At 29.4% G+C, this 16,220-nt stretch overlaps 2 protein-coding genes across 3 annotated transcripts; both read right to left on the reverse strand.

Annotated features, from left to right (window-relative positions):
- Positions 1 to 4,021: 4,021 nt before the first annotated feature.
- Positions 4,022 to 4,640, reverse strand: LOC111255648 (uncharacterized). The gene has a single exon (NM_001356984.1). It carries the CDS (start codon positions 4,576 to 4,578, stop codon positions 4,282 to 4,284), a length of 297 nt encoding a protein of 98 aa, NP_001343913.1. The 5' UTR covers positions 4,579 to 4,640; the 3' UTR covers positions 4,022 to 4,281.
- A 4,381-nt stretch (positions 4,641 to 9,021) lies between these two features.
- LOC100796593 (serine/threonine-protein kinase STY13) lies at positions 9,022 to 14,417 on the reverse strand. Of its 2 annotated transcripts, XR_005892028.1 has the most exons (8): positions 13,749 to 14,366; positions 13,232 to 13,364; positions 12,885 to 13,080; positions 11,423 to 11,547; positions 11,178 to 11,336; positions 10,668 to 11,065; positions 10,370 to 10,563; positions 9,022 to 10,265 (listed from the first exon to the last, which is right to left on the reverse strand). XR_005892028.1 is itself a non-coding variant. In XM_003526951.5 (6 exons), the coding sequence occupies exons 1-6, from the start codon at positions 13,877 to 13,879 to the stop codon at positions 10,751 to 10,753; spliced, it is 1,059 nt and encodes a 352-aa protein (XP_003526999.1). In that variant the 5' UTR covers positions 13,880 to 14,417; the 3' UTR covers positions 10,608 to 10,750. The 2 variants fall into 2 exon arrangements, 1 of the variants encoding a protein (XP_003526999.1); XM_003526951.5 differs by lacking the exons at positions 9,022 to 10,265; positions 10,370 to 10,563 and having other exon boundaries at positions 10,608 to 11,065; positions 13,749 to 14,417.
- Between the last annotated feature and the right edge of the window lie 1,803 nt (positions 14,418 to 16,220).

Consider the following 16,220-nt stretch of genomic DNA (forward strand, 5'->3'; position numbering starts at 1 on the left):
TAATCATATTTGTAGGAAGTTGCTACTTGACTCACAGTACAAAAAAAAAATTGTAATTTCTGCCCGTTAAAATTGCAATTTGATTATGGATGGTCAAAATATTATATTGAAATATAGGCTAGTAAAGTAATTCCATAAATATTTACTTATACAAATTAATAATAAACTCAAAATATAAAAATAATAAGATTTATTTAGATGATATAAGGATGACAAAACTTATTTAGCACAATAATTTAGAAACAACAAGTTTTGAGAAATCAATAAAAACTTTTATATATACACATATATATACCATTTAGGTTACACTTGAGTCTTGATTGATTGATTCTTGGTTCCTCACAACTGGTGGTAAAGTTTGAAAAAACAACAAATCATCGCATGCGATAGCATATGCATGGTAACTGGCTTTATTGAAATGATATATGTATGATTATAACATAATGGCTAACTAAGCAGGAATTTATTTAATATAAGCACACTGGTGATTAATTTTGATATACTAGGTGGCCTGCTTAGCAAAGTAGCCAAACACCATAAGAAGTTCAACCCTAGCTAGTAAGCCATTCAAGGCCACACTGTCCTGTTCTCTTCGTAGACAACTTCAGCGACGCGCCTCTCAGGAACTTGCTCATACTCTACCACCTTAACACTCTCACGAGTCTCTGGGTGGTGGTGCCTATGGAAGAGGTGGTGGTGGTGGTGGTGGGAACCCTCTATCTCACTTTCCTCGTAAACAACCTTCTTGTTGAGGGAAACGTGAGCATTAGGGTATTCAACGGTACTAGACTCCCTCTCAACTTCTGAAACGTGGGTGCGGTAGTCTCCGGATCTTAACATATTGCTCTTTGTGTTTTGGATACACTCACAAGTAATTAATGGCACAAGCACAGGATTGAAATTGATAGGTGATAATTGATATATATATATATATATATATATATATGCTATCCTTTAATTATTCTCAACATTTCAAATTGACAAAAGTTGAATCTAATTCCTAAGCTTTTGATATTGGTCCTAAAATTTAGATCCATAGTTCTTTAAAGTTACATGGCCAATAATTGACATGCGAATTTTAAAAAACGTACAGTAAGAAAAAATAATAGTAATATATAGGTAGATATAGATGAGGGATCGACTTTTACTTTTATATATATATATATATATATATATATATATATATATATATATATATATATTAGTGATAAATATATTTTTAAGTTTTCAACATAATAGTAGGATTTCCCTATCTAAGAATTTTTCTTGAATGGAGAGATTCAATTATTTGAGCGCGTAAAGAAAAATTAAAGTTACTTTATTCTCTACGTCCCAAAGTTCCCAAATTCTCCGCGCATATTGCTAGGAATAAATATCATGATTCATGAAGCCATCTAGAATATAAAATTCTAGCCACGTGCTAATATTACACAACCAAAAATATGATTCATTCCAAACAAATTGGATGCCATCTTTTAAGGATTTTTATGAAGTATTTGAGTTCACATCCATAACTCCCAGTCATAGTTTGATTTAATATAATTATCTTTCATTAAAAAAAATCAAGAGTAACAAAATCCTCTCCTTTTATGATACAACTTTTTTAAGAAAAAAAAAGATTGGCAATTTCAATTATTATCCATCTTCTTTTGGCAGATGAAACTAGAATTAGAATATATATATATATATATATATATATATATATATATATATATATATATATATATATATATATATATATATATATTATGATTCCAATTATCATATTAGATATATACATTAAATATAAAAATAAAATTTTAATTTATAGGATTCAAATTAAATAACTAAAGTATATTATATTCAATTACTTTAAACTCTATGAATTATATTTAACAACTATATTTTACAATTTTAAGTACTAAAAATAAATTTAACATCAACAATATTCATGTTTTTATTATTTATTATATTTGCTTCTTATGGCCTTGTTTTACACACACATAAAGGAAAAATTATTGTCAAATAATTAAGAATGAAATATGATAAAAAAAATGTTATCATTGTAAAAAAGTAAACATTTAAGTACTAATAAACTGAAGAGATAAGATTTTTTGAAATTGAATAATTATCAAAATAAATTATGTGAATCAGCAATTACTTTGATACGTGAAAAAGACGAAGACGAGAGGGGTTGAATTTGGTTGAATTTAAAAATAACTTGATAGATTAAATGATTTTAGTTTCTAAAAATATTTTCAAACAATTGTGTAAAGAAATGATAGGTTTAGAAGGAAAGTGTATAATCTTAATTAGGATTAAAATGGTACAGTAAAAAAAAACTCTGAACAAAACTTTTTTATTCAAAAAACTCTTGACAATTTATTCTCTTTTTAAGTTATAAAAAAATAAAAAAAAATTAAAAGAGAGGATAATCAACACATGTTTCATCTTAATATATATATATATATATATATATATATATATATATATATATATATATATATATATATATATATATATATATATATATATATATATATATATATATCAAAATGTTAATATTGATCATAGTGTATATTAGCATTTAACACAAAAAATTTAAACTAAAAAATTATTGAATCTTTTATTTTTTAAAATTTAATTTATTGATATTATCGTAGTTTATGATTTAACTTTAAAAAATAAAAATACAATAATGTTCTTGAATTAGATTTTGAAAAATAAAATAATCAATAGTTTTATAGTCTATCTTTTTTTTTATGAATACTAATGCACTCCAACTATAATGATGTATTTAACACTCCTAAAGGTTTGCCTTCAACTCAGTCATTTGATATGTTATTCCATTTTAGCCTAGCTCCGCACTTGTCGCGGTTAAGCCACATTGGCGCATTGTTACACTTTTTTCAAAATACTAAAACTTAGTGAAGGAGATACTTCATCAAGCTGGCCTTATCAGACCTAGCATAAACCCATTCTCCTCTCTTGTTCTCTTCTTTATCTCTTAGTAAAAAATATTAAACGTAGTGCTTTTGCATGGATTATAGGACCTTGAATGTTAGTATTATGGTTTCTGGACCGGTTTTTTTATGAGCTTTTTGGCACTCGATTCTTGTCTAAGTTGGATCAATATCTTCATACGAGTTATATATCATCATCAAATTCAAGTTCGTCTAGAAGACACTCATAAAGCTGCTTTTCAAACACAGACGACCATACTTAAAATGACACTAATTATAGCCAAATAACCAGATAGAAACGCTTAGGAAAAATCACAGCTCATGGGGACAATGAACCATTTGTTTAATTTCAAGAGAAAAAACTTGCAGCTGATCATGGGGATTTGCACGTATGCTATTTACAATTATGATGGGTTAAATGGAAATTTGCACCAAATAAACAAGTTAGTATTGACTAGCGCGTCTAGCATAAAACTTGCAAGAAAAGAGATTTTAATTAACAGCTCAATAGATTTACCAGAACAAAATTAACAAGTAAATCCACTCTTACATCAGTAGCTTTTTGCGGGTACCTCCACCATGCATATGAATTATCGATAAGTAATCTGTCTTTATTTTGGATTGCGCGCCTTTCATACATACATACACTATATATATATATATATATATATATATATATATATATATATATATATATATATATATGTGTGTGTGTGTGTGTGTGTGTGTGTGTGTGTATAAAAGAGATAATTGCTTTCATTTAACTTAATCTCAAATTTTACTGTGATAGTAATAACAACACATGCATCCAAAATCATACTCTTGCACTTGAGATGATTATTCAAAATGTCAATGACAAGTTCATGGAAATCTTCGCGAGTTTTTCATTGTTTACGTGATTTGTACTCTAGGGACTAGGGCTACATAACATTTGCAATTGTCCAAACTTCAAGTTTAGAGAAATCAGTCGTATTTTATGTGGAATATATATCGTTTAGGAGACACTAGAATTAATCTTGATTAATTAATTTTAAGGATCCACGAGAGTGTTGATCCTTAATTATTTCCTCACAGCGGGTAGAGTTTGAATCAATAAACAATAAACCACCAAATATGCATGCAAATTTATACACACATATACAAAATAGATATATTATTCAACATAGCTTTATTTATATAAACGGCATGCATATGATTTTTATATATAACATAATGGCCAGTATATATAAGCAGGAATTTATTTAGTACAAGCACAGTGGTGCTTTTGGTATACTAGGTAGCCTGCCTAATAAAAAGCCACATGATAACACGTTATAGGTGTTCTTCCATTTGTCCAATTTCAATACCTTGGAGAGTAGTAACGATCGTTGTCATAAGCAACTTTCTCTTCATAGACAACGCGCCTCTCAGGAACTTGTTCATACTCCACCACCTTGACTCTCTCATGAGTCTCAGGGTGGTGGTGATGCATGTGGTTGTGGCGGGATCCTCCAATCACATCCTCCTCATAAACAATCTTCTCGTTGAGGACACGGTGAGCATTAGGGTGGTGGTAGTTGCCCATCATTGGTCGTGGTGTGGAATACTCCATGATAGGTTCCCTCTCAACTTCTGAAACGCGGGTGTAGTAGTCCATGTTGATCTTAGTTTGTGTTGGGTATACACTCACAAGTACTTTGGTGATCTTAATTTGCTCTTATTATGTTGGTAAATGGGATGTGATATATATATAGGCATGCATATTCGTCCGTACTTTATTCTCAACATTAAAGTTGATAAAAAAAGTTGAATCTAATTCCTTAACTTCAAATCAAAATAGTATATATTCGTGCTAAAGTTTAGATTCATAGTTCTTTAAGGTTATGAGGCCAATAATTGACATGTGAATAGTTGTAAAAAGAGAGTAGAGAAGTAATACTTAAGGAACCGCTATTAAAAATGCTGAAAATAATAATTGATGTATAAGGATTTTGGTTTAGCTACTATATATAGTTGTAATAACTTTTTTTAATCCTTATACTTTAAAACATCCCATTTGGATTAATATATATAGTTTCAATTTTGTAACATTTTAAAGATTTTTTTTCGTAAATACATTTTCTTTCCTGTTTTTTTTTTCAATTTACATTACTTTATAATTTAATTTTCAATATATATTATTTGTGATTTTTTCTCTCCTTTTTATTTTTTTAATTTAAAATATTATAAAATATAAATATTATATTATGTAATTTTTTAATTTGGTTTTAAAATTATTTATTTATTAAATTAAATTTTATAATTTTCTTTTCTAATTTTTTTAAAGAAAATGATATTATTAAATATAATTATTTTTGTTTTATTATTTAATTTACTTAACATATTTTTTAGGTGAATATTTTTATTTAAAATCTGAATTTTCTAATATAATTATATTACTAAATATAATTAGTTTATTTATGTCATTAGATTTAATTAAAAATGAGAAGACTTTTTGTTTAACAACTTATTTATAGAAGAACATTATATTGCATTATCAATAAAATATTTAAACAATTATACTTGACTAAGCAAAAACTTAAAATGGAGATATGTTAGGACAATTGTTTCTGTTATGATTATGTTGCCGACAAATTCCACATCTTTTTCTACTTTCCCGTTCTTCTTCATCCATCTCGATAGGAATGCGACTTGAAACGAGACGATTATTTGCCGTCCTCTTTCTCCTTGGATCAGGACCTCACTGATCTCGATTATATTCTTGTAACATTGATTTTGATGGCAACAAAAAATAATTACTAATTAAATATTTTTAAAGATATTTTTAATATATTTTTATTATAAAAATAGCTCATATTTAGCCGTTATGATATTTTAATCTTTTATTTTCATATCTGCAAGCCATAAATAATAAAAATATCAATTCTTATCACTTAAGCAAAAAATAATTGTTAAAATAAATATTTTTAAAGATATTTTCAATATAGCAGTTACTACTCTTTGAAATTCTATGTCTATGATATAAGATAAATGTATCAATTATTTTTTTATTGTATTTTTTTAGTTTATTTTAATACTACTAACTAATTTTCTTACTTTTTTAATTAACGAACATAACAAAAAAATATCAATAGCACATAAATTTAACTATAAAAGTACATACAAAGTAATCAAAAAATTGTACTCTAATTTTATTTAATTTTTTTTTTATTTTTCTTTATCTGTACATTTTTTCTTTAAAAAATAAAAAATAAAATTATAAAATTTAATTTAATAAATAAGTAATTTTAAAACCAATTAAAAAAATTATATAATATAATATTTATATTTTATAATATTTTAAATTAAAAAAATAAAAAGAAAAGAGAAAATCTCAAATAATATATATTGAAAATTAAATTAAAATATAATGTAGATTAAAAAAAAGTAAAAAAGAGAAAATGTATTTACGAAAAAAACTCATTTTTAATCTCGTCGCCTAAAGTAGGCTAATGCCTGTCACATCTAAATTCTTTGAAATCACTTCAAAATTAAAACTATTAAGGGTGCAAAAATGTTATATGAAAAAAAGATTTTGACTATTTTTAATTGTCATAGATTAAAAAATAAAGTTTCTTATTCCTTTTTTTTTTCTTTTTTCCCCCTCGATCGGCACGAAGGATTTTGTTTTCCTTCTAAGTTCTAACAACTTCCAAATTCTCACACATTCTTGTGTTATGCGTTAACTCTATCATCCTCTTTCAGTGATCGTACAACGTGCTGGTGAAGATCGCAACCTTCTTCAATGACCCAAAACTTTGTGCGATGACATCACTGGTATATATATGTCGTTTGATGGGATAAGCTCTTCAAGCACAGTCGTTGCTGGGTTTGTCCCAATGCTAACAAGGCTCTCGACTTGTTCATGAAAGTCGTCGCACGTGACTTTACCCTGGCCAAAGTGGATGCCGACCTCATTTACTAGGAGATGGGAAGAATAAGGAAAAGAAAAAAAAAATCATTAAATTTCTGGTGGTTAAAAAATCATAAATTTTTTTTTACCGATTTTTCACTAGGTACTAGTTACAATTTTGTTGTTGTAGTTTTAAATGATTTGAATGTAACTCGGTAGGCGAATTTTGAAGACAAAATAGTTAAAACATTGTAACTAAACTACATGAATTAAAAGAGTAATTAAACAAAAAAAATAAAGAGATATATATACATTTTAAAGTTTTGACGTAATGAAAATATAATTTTTTTTAAGTTTTTTTATGTAGCAAAATATGAGAAAAATTTATAGTTGGATTTTCCCTATGATTTTTTCTTGAATGGAGAGGTGCAAATATTTGTCTTATAGCTAAAAGATTGAAGCTACTTTATTCTCTAAATGCCACTATGCAAATTCTATCCAAATTCCTCACGCATATTGCTTGCAATAGTACCATGGAGCCATCTAGAGTATAGAATTCTAGGCACGTGCTAGACTGTGCTAGTCACGCAAAAAAACCTAATCCAGGAAATATGGTCATGGTGCCACACAACCAAAAATATAATTCACACAAGATTGATAACATTACATGTTAAGGATTTTATCAACTTGAATTCACATCTATAATTCCAGACAAAGTTTAAGACACTACTTATAACAATATTTAAGGTGCAATATTTTGCATTATATAACTATCTATTATATATACATCTTCATAGACTCCTATTTTAATTCATATGTCAAAACATGAAGAGTAACATAAAATATCCTCCGCTGTAAAAAAAAAAAAAAACATAAAATATCCTCCCTAACTTAGCAATTTCAAGACTGTAATCATCATAGTTATATATATATATATATATATAAAAAGAGAGAGACTATAATCATCATCATATTATATATCCACGTATAGTTTGGCACATGAAATTTGATTTAATTAAAATGAGTTACAATAGGAATGATGATTCTTTTTAAAAAAAAAATGAGGAATGTTGATTCTAATTACAATTATCATGTTTGATTTGTATATTAATGTTAAAATGATAAGTTACATTATATGGTTAAAAATAACTAAATTATCTTATATTTAATTATTAGATTTTTTTTGGACTGATTTAATTATTGGCTTTAAACTCCATGGATTACAGTTTATTTACTCAATTAAAATTCAAAATTAATTTTTAATATTTTCTTTTTTATTATATTTGTTGCTTTTTTTGTCTTGTTTGTCATATACCACCTTTGATCTCAAATACTATAAGAAAAATGATTGGTCTCAAATATAAAAAAATTCAAACCAACTTTATCTCGTTTAATATTATTATATCTAATATCTTTCATTTGAGATATTAGTTTCAATGACTATTTTTTTATTTTTGATACCAAATTCCAATGAAAGTAAATTAAAAAAAAATATTTTTAATTAAAATTGATGCAATTAAATATAATTAATTAACTTTACTGGTTAGCATGGCATATTTTTTCTTCTTATATTTGCAAAGAAAACATATCTCAAGTAGGGATCAATGTATGTAGAAATTAACTAGAAAATAGAGGGGAAAAATTAATGTAAATTAGTACTTAAGTTTCTCGTGTATTATATAAGTATTTCTAATATTAGAGATAATATTTAAAAATATAACTTTAAAAACTTAGATGTAAGAAGAAAAAAAAGTATGTCATTGTCAAACAATTAACGAACAATAAAATTAATACAATAAGATACAGTCTCATTATAAAAAACTAGGAAAAATTAGGCATTACGTACCTAATTGTTTTTTTTAAATAAGAAAATAATAATAGATGTTAGTGGGTGATATATGAAGATAATTATAAAGATAAAATATTAACTTATAAATATAGTTATAGGAATAAAATGAATATAAATATATATATACCAAAACATCTTATTCCCTTTATAGTTATAAATAAAGATTATATTTTATTATGTGAAAATAAATTAAAAAGCAACTTTTCCTCCCTAATGATTTAAATTATTATTAATAATAGTTTTATGCAATTAAAAAATGAACTTCAGAAATTTAAATTCCCTCCTGAAAGCTGATGATTATCCCTCAAAGTATTAAAATTCATATAAGAAATTCACAAATATTTTTTCATACACAAAATCACAATGAGAGATATCTAACTCCCTTTGACAATGTTATCATGCATCCTCCCACCACTGTTATTGCTGATGCCTTTTGTTCAGTGTTGCTGCTAGTGCTCCTTTGTCTCTGTTGTCGCTGCTAATTTCTTCTACAGTACTGCCTTTGGTCTATCCTTGTATCAACGTTATCATTGGCATCATCATCCAACCACTAATTATCTTCGATCACCGCTATTGGTGTCTTCCAGTTCCAGTCACAATCATCTCTATTGTCCTCTAGTTACTGTTGCCATTAGCATCTTCAGTCAGTGTCACCTTTGGCATCTTTCAATCACTACTCCTGTCCACATCCTCCACCCTTCCATGTTCTCAAATTCAATTTAAAATTCCGGTTCTATATCTTCTTTATCATTTCTTTCTTTCCAATTATTCATACATTAATATTGTATGATGAGTATAGAGGGTATGATAAACATTAAATATATATATAATTATTATATTACAAATCTTAAACTTAATATTGTTTTTATATGTACAAACTTTGATGGAAATTTTTGAAATGAAACCAAAAAAAAAAATAGCATAAGAAAAAGGATTAAGAGAGACTAATTTATTTAAGTGAGAAGAGTATTCAATCCCTTAAGCCTTAGTTTCATTTCAATTGATTCTTAAACTTTACTTCCTTTACAAATGAATACTTCTTTTTACACATGGACACTAAAATTTTAATTTCATTTCAATTAATCCTTAAAATTTACTATTTTTTTTTATAAATAATCTCTTATATTAAATTGAGCTTAAATTACTAACGAAAAATAAATTCCAACCGTGTATTTATTTTTATATCAACTTTTGAAAATAGAAACAAAATAAACATGTTTTCTCAAACTAAATTATGTCAAATTTTCTTAACTTCTTAGTCACTTTGTTTCTTGTTATTTGTTAATATATACTTACTCGATAAAAGACTCGTCTGTTGTCCATTCATTTTGTCAACCCTTCTTTTCACCAATTTCTTGTCACAATTTCTCTCCTGACATTTGCACCAAAATGCCATATAACATAAGAATTCACAATTCTTTGGTGGTGACAATCGACTCCCTTAGATATCATGCAAACAAAAGTGGCTCCCTCGTCAATAAAGAGAATCAATTGAGGAAAGATCACTGAGAACAAACTTACAAGAGGGGTCTTGTTCCTTCAATGCTTATTGGTAAACCCAGTATCTTATATTGAACAAGAACATTGGTGCGTTCCCATTTGGCTTCGTTATCATCATATATGTGAGAAAATAGAAATCATCAAACACGTGAACCGATGGCTACCAAAATACTTAAACTTTGATCATTTTGTCCGGCCATTGCTTACCTTGGCATCATACTTGAGACATTGGTTGCAATATGTATGTAACAACAAAGACTGCTAATTTCATGTCTCCAATATATATCCCTTTGGGTTGGTATGATCCGAATTAAAGATATAATCCAATGATTAAGAAACTCAACTCAAGGTGCAAATCTTAACAATGCTGGATGATTAGTCAGCTTCAGCAGACTGATATCCTATGCATACATGTATGTCGGATGAAAAAACACGCAAGAAGGGATTGAAGAAAAAAGAAACTAAATTTTACTGGAATTGCAAAGGTATTAGTCTGAACATTTACCAAGTTGTCAGAAGGATCACTTTGGACTAGATTCTATCTAACATCTTTTTATGCCATTTTTAACTCACCCTTGATTTTGGGAGTTAATAACACTGACTAAAGCAGCAAAGAAAACCATTAGGCTTGATTTCGTCCTTTGCTCTTGGTGTATCACCTGTGTCATCACGTTTCGCCATTAAGGAGCTAGTACCGGGGGACTCTGGCGGCAAGACAGTGTTCTCAGAACTGAATATTCTTGAAGGAATCATGGGTTCAGGTGGTGCGACAGTGTAAAGATAATTTAGGAGCATTTGGATTATCTGGGTGAAGTTGGGTCGGGCATTTGGATCCTCTTGCCAGCATGAAGTAAGAATTACAGCCAACTCCTCAGGAAGATTTTCTGCACTTGGCCTTACATTCTAAAACCAAAAGAAGCACTTTAAGTTATCAGCTATATGTAATAGTTTAAGACAGATTGACTTAAGAAACAATATTAGATAACAAGGTGTAATAGGCATATGATCTTTTTACCTTAAAGGCTGCAGCATATGCTGCCTGAAGGTTTGACATGCCTTCAAAAGGAACTTTGTTGTGTAAGAGCTCCCACAACACAATTGCAAAACTATAAGCATCAACTTTATGGTTGTAATGCTTCTTCTCCCCTTGCCTTAGTGTGACAGTACTATACAACTGAAATTTTTGTCACTGTAATCAGTCCATACATGCTCAAAAATATGGAGAGAAGACAGAGAAAGTGAATCTATTCATCAATATACCTCTGGAGCCATCCAACGGTAAGTTCCCGTCTCAGCAGTCATCATCTCAGTTAATGACTCTTCTCTTGCTAAACCAAAATCCGCTAGCTTGACTGTTTTCTGGTCTTCAGTCAATAGCAAGTTATCTGTATAGAGGAAAATAAAAGGATCCTCATATACATTATGTTGATGTTTTACACTTGGGCGAGTTATACAATTGATAAAAAATGCGTATATACTGAACAATGGATAGCACATAGCAGAACATGAATAAAAATACTTATTTTTATTCATAAGTGTTTCCACAAAACTATATAAGCAGTGATGTCATATTTCCCCAGGTCAATAAAACAATCCATTAGTCCAACTACCTTTCAAGGACATGTTCAGGCATATTATAATCGAATAGTGAGCTAGTCATGTAGCAATGTTATAGAGGAGGACTTGGATCAAGTTTTTAATTATTAATCAATAATACACGCACAAAAAGAGAGAGAGAGAGAGAGTTCAGAAGCAAAGAATCATCAAAAGCTTGTTCATTCAAGTAATCAAGTATAAACTTTATGATAATACAAACAAACTCAATAGTAACACGTATGACAGAGGTTGAGGAAGGGGAAGAATTGAAAATAAGTATAGAGCTTGTAAGATAGACATGCCATTATATGATGAGAACAAAATTAAATAGTAATTCCTAACAGTCATCATCATATATTGTACTGTTGAAACAATTTTAACTTACTTTAAATCTTAAGTCCCTTTGAAGATGCCAAATCTAATTGCATATGTGAATAACAACTGATCAATTAGGTGCCAATAAAACACAAACATTTACGAGTATGAGTCTTCAAAGTTGTTTCGTGTTTACTTTAGTGTTCCGTAAGATGAAACAATAACCTAAGAATATTCATTTCAATATTACTCTTTAAAGCTCTAAATTCTATCTCTCACAATGAACATATTTAGCAACCTTAAAAACTGATTGTGAGAAATACTCCAAACCAGTTATCTGACTGAGTTAATTTTTCTTCCAATAAAAATGACTCATGGACCAGTATGAAGAAATGCACAAGTATTTGATAGTGATATCTAGTTCCACAAAATTGCAGGCATGCAAGCACATGTGACGAGTGACAACCATGTTGGAAATATAGTAATTTGAAACCACAATGTGATATTCTTTTGCACTTAACTTCTGTTAATAAGAGGTTAAGTGATCCGAAAATATACACTTAAAAGAAGAAAAGAAAAATAAAGAGAGATTAAAAAAACAACACATTTGAGTATGGAATTTGTATTGAAGAGAAGTCATAAAGCAGATTTTTAAAAAGATAGAAATATTGTCAAAAAGAATACTATTGCTATACCACTCATGCATTTTCAGGGGAATGCAGATTAGTGTAAACTACAATACATACAAGCCAACATCTACCGGATCTGACTTTCGATTCTTCATTTGAAAGAAAGCAAACCAAATTATTACCAGGTTTAAGATCACGGTGGATGATCCCATGAGAATGCAGGCACTCCATTGCCCGAGCAATATCAAGCGCAAAACCAATCGCAACATGTCTATCCAAGCATTTGGGGCGCATGCTAAACAAATACTTTCGCAATGTTCCTCCTAATAACAGCTCAGTGACTATCACCATTACTGGCTCCTTACACGCACCAATAAACTGTTGGGAAACAGAGTGGCAATATTTACTATCACTTGTTCAAAACTTGGCACACAACAAGTATTCCTTGTATATTATGCATATCTTTGCTTCAACAACATACAACAAACACAAGTATAAGAATCAAGGAAGGCCTAAACCAAATTCCCACCTTCACCAAATTCTTATGTTGCACTCTAGACAACATTGCCACCTCCCTTGCGAAGCGCCCTTCTCTCTTGGCAATGTCTTCTGTAGTTTCTCCTTTATGTACAATTTTAATAGCAACAGTTTGGTTTTTGTATCTGAAACGAACCCAGCAAAAGAATCAGAAGCTGATTGACAAAACTGCAATCCTCATAAAAAGAAATTGCAAAACAATTACTCGGATCAGAGAAAGCATAATTCAGGCCCATCAGTGATTGTTGAAGGAAATGAAGCTGAAGTTCAACCAAACTCAAATTAAGATGTAACATTATCCCAATCAACACATTAAGCTATAAAGTATGATGCTTTGCAGATCATTAGTAAATCACACACACAATAATAATCACAAATCAATAATCAAATGGCACCCAAAGTAGACAGCATGAATCACATAAACATATGCAATTGGCCAAAAAGTAAAGATAAAAAATTTAACCTTGTGGAGAGGAAATAGGAAATGGGGTTTGAAGAAATGAACTTACTTTCCCTCATAGACTTTGGCATGAGCTCCCTCTCCAATCTGTGGCCCAACAAAGAGATGCTTAGGATCAATCAGCCATTTGGGGTCCAATCTGAACTCATCAACTGAGTAGAACATATCTCCAGATTCCATTTATTTTTTGTTTTGTTTTTTTTTTACTGTAATGAGAAAGAAAGAAAAAAAAGAAATGGTCTCAAGTCGAAATCCTACATGAGCCAGTGAAGTGCTTCCACCTTGGCCGAGAGTGAAATGAATCAGGTGGAAGAGAACCCTAGAAGAAGGGGGGAAGCATTGAAAGAAACAGGAAATAATAATAAGAATGGATATGCTGACATGAAACAGAGAACTAAACTAGACATGCTCTGCTGCAGTGTGTTGTTGTTCTGAGGCTCAGAAACCACATCTCAAAAAGTCAGGCCCGGAGATCAAAAAACAAAAACTCAGCAGCAGGGTGATGTTTTACATTTCCTCCAGAGGCAAAAGCATGGAACCCACATGCTTCAGAGAGAGAGAAAGAGAGAGTGACCACAAAAGAAAGCAAAGCCCAAAGCCCAAAAAGATATTTTGAAAATTTATGGGGAAAAGAGAAGAATCCCCGGAAAGGGAACATGGAATGAACCAATCACCCAAGCCCTCAAGTAAAGACTATAAATCACTCTCTCTCCATCTACTTATGAAAATTCTACTACTACTAATTGTATTTTTATTTTATTTTATCTGATATTATGAGTATTTTTTTATCTATTAATTAGAGACTAATTTTGTACAGATAAAATCAATCCTTTAGGTTATTACTAGTTGTATTCTAATGAAACTGCTAGAAATTAAATGCTGTTTTTATTTGTTTTTAAAGGGGTGGATGATGATAAAGGTTTAATGGCTTTGGGTTTATTTAATTGGTTATTATAATCAGTGTGGCACAGAACGTTACCCTTGATCTGCAGACAGAATCATGATCCACGAAAAGGATTGAGACTATGCATTATGCATTAATTAAAAAGTAAAGAATGGGAAGATAGTCAGAAGAAGCTTATTCATTAGTAGTATTATTGTTATTTTCTCTTTTGATTTGTGGAGAAAAAGAAAGAAAGAATGAGACGAGGAAGAAACGAGTGATGTAATAAAGAGTGTGGGAGCCATAAACCAATCAAGAGCACATGGAAAACTGACCATGTCAACATGGGACGACCCGCTACATAAGCTTAACCCACACGAACAGAGGTTAAATGGAACTTTATTTTCCCCAATCATGGTCAATAGTAAAGAGAAACGTGGCTTGAAAAAAATTTGGGTCCCTACACAATACTACATATATCGGGTTCATTATTTGTGTTTATTTTTCTTTGTAGGAGAATCAGATTAAAATTTTACATTATAGGATCCGTTCCCAGAGTTAGAATTATTGTACCTTGACAATCATGCTATGTTAGAGGCACTGCCTTTTAGAATAGGCTTGGCAATTTTTCTCCAATTACGAGTGATTAATCCGCACATATTATTCTGCATGGGAGAGATAAGTATTTAGATCATATGTTTGATTTGAGTGTTTTTTATTTTTATTTTTAAATAAAATAAAAACAAGGATAAATATATATATTTGGTTAAAATTTTTAAAATATTTTTAAAGCAAACTTAAATTAAAATTAACACATCAATATTTTCAATTTATATAAAAAATAAAAATACAATTACACTTTAAAATATTTCTTTTTCAATACATATTTTTTATATCTGAAAATTAAAAAAAAAAAAATTCGAAACAAACGTTGCCTGCGAAAGAATATAATGGAGCAATATAGTGTGTCACGGAATGGGATGATGGGTACAGGTGCAGGTTAATCCGTTTTGCTACACTATGCTTCAAACAAGCACTTTTGTATTATTTCATGTTATTTGTCTTTTACAATTTTACGATAATATGTATGTCTAAAAAAATATTAATTACTACAAAGTATTGTAATAAAATAACATTTTTACAAAGTTGTTTTTATTAAAAACTAAAATATATTTGTGAATTCATTCAAATATTTAAGTGAGATACTATTGGAAAAAAAATTTAACATATCGCGAAAATTAGTATGTTGAAGTGAAAAATCACAATTGAATAACGCTGAGGTCTAGTTCAATGAAAAAGAGTAAGTTGGCAATTTCATAAACAAGCCTTTTGCCTCCCCTTACACTTCCTATTGGTGAAAATCTAGATTCTCTCCCTGAGTTTATTTAAGTATATGAAAAAGGGAGGAGAAATCCCATATTCAGCATAATAAATCAAATTATTTCTATTTTGAAATCATCATGTCACTATCATGCATATATTATCTGTCAACACCGATTGGTTAAATTTTATACATTGACATTTGGTAATAATAATGTATCAACATAAGGAAAGGTTGATGTTAATTTCTACTCATTGTGAGCCTGGTTGACGAGGAACCGAATGGTGGAACCCATAAAACTGCCTCTTTCTCTGGAG

The sequence above is a fragment of the Glycine max genome, chromosome 6 (assembly GCF_000004515.6).
Source record: "Glycine max cultivar Williams 82 chromosome 6, Glycine_max_v4.0, whole genome shotgun sequence".
Classification (NCBI taxonomy): domain Eukaryota; kingdom Viridiplantae; phylum Streptophyta; class Magnoliopsida; order Fabales; family Fabaceae; genus Glycine; species Glycine max.

What these genes read in the sequence shown, in the direction of transcription:
- LOC111255648 (NM_001356984.1), bottom strand. Translation starts at nt 4,578, where the DNA reads ATGGACTACTACACCCGCGTTTCAGAAGTTGAGAGGGAACCTATCATG.
- LOC100796593 (XM_003526951.5), bottom strand. Translation starts at nt 13,879, where the DNA reads ATGGAATCTGGAGATATGTTCTACTCAGTTGATGAGTTCAGATTGGAC. An exon ending in CCACCGTGATCTTAAACCTG is followed by an intron (nt 11,548 to 12,884) that starts GTAATAATTTGG and finishes TCCTCTATACAG; the next exon opens with ATAACTTGCTATTGACTGAA. An exon ending in CATATGCTGCAGCCTTTAAG is followed by an intron (nt 11,066 to 11,177) that starts GTAAAAAGATCA and finishes TTTTGGTTTTAG; the next exon opens with AATGTAAGGCCAAGTGCAGA.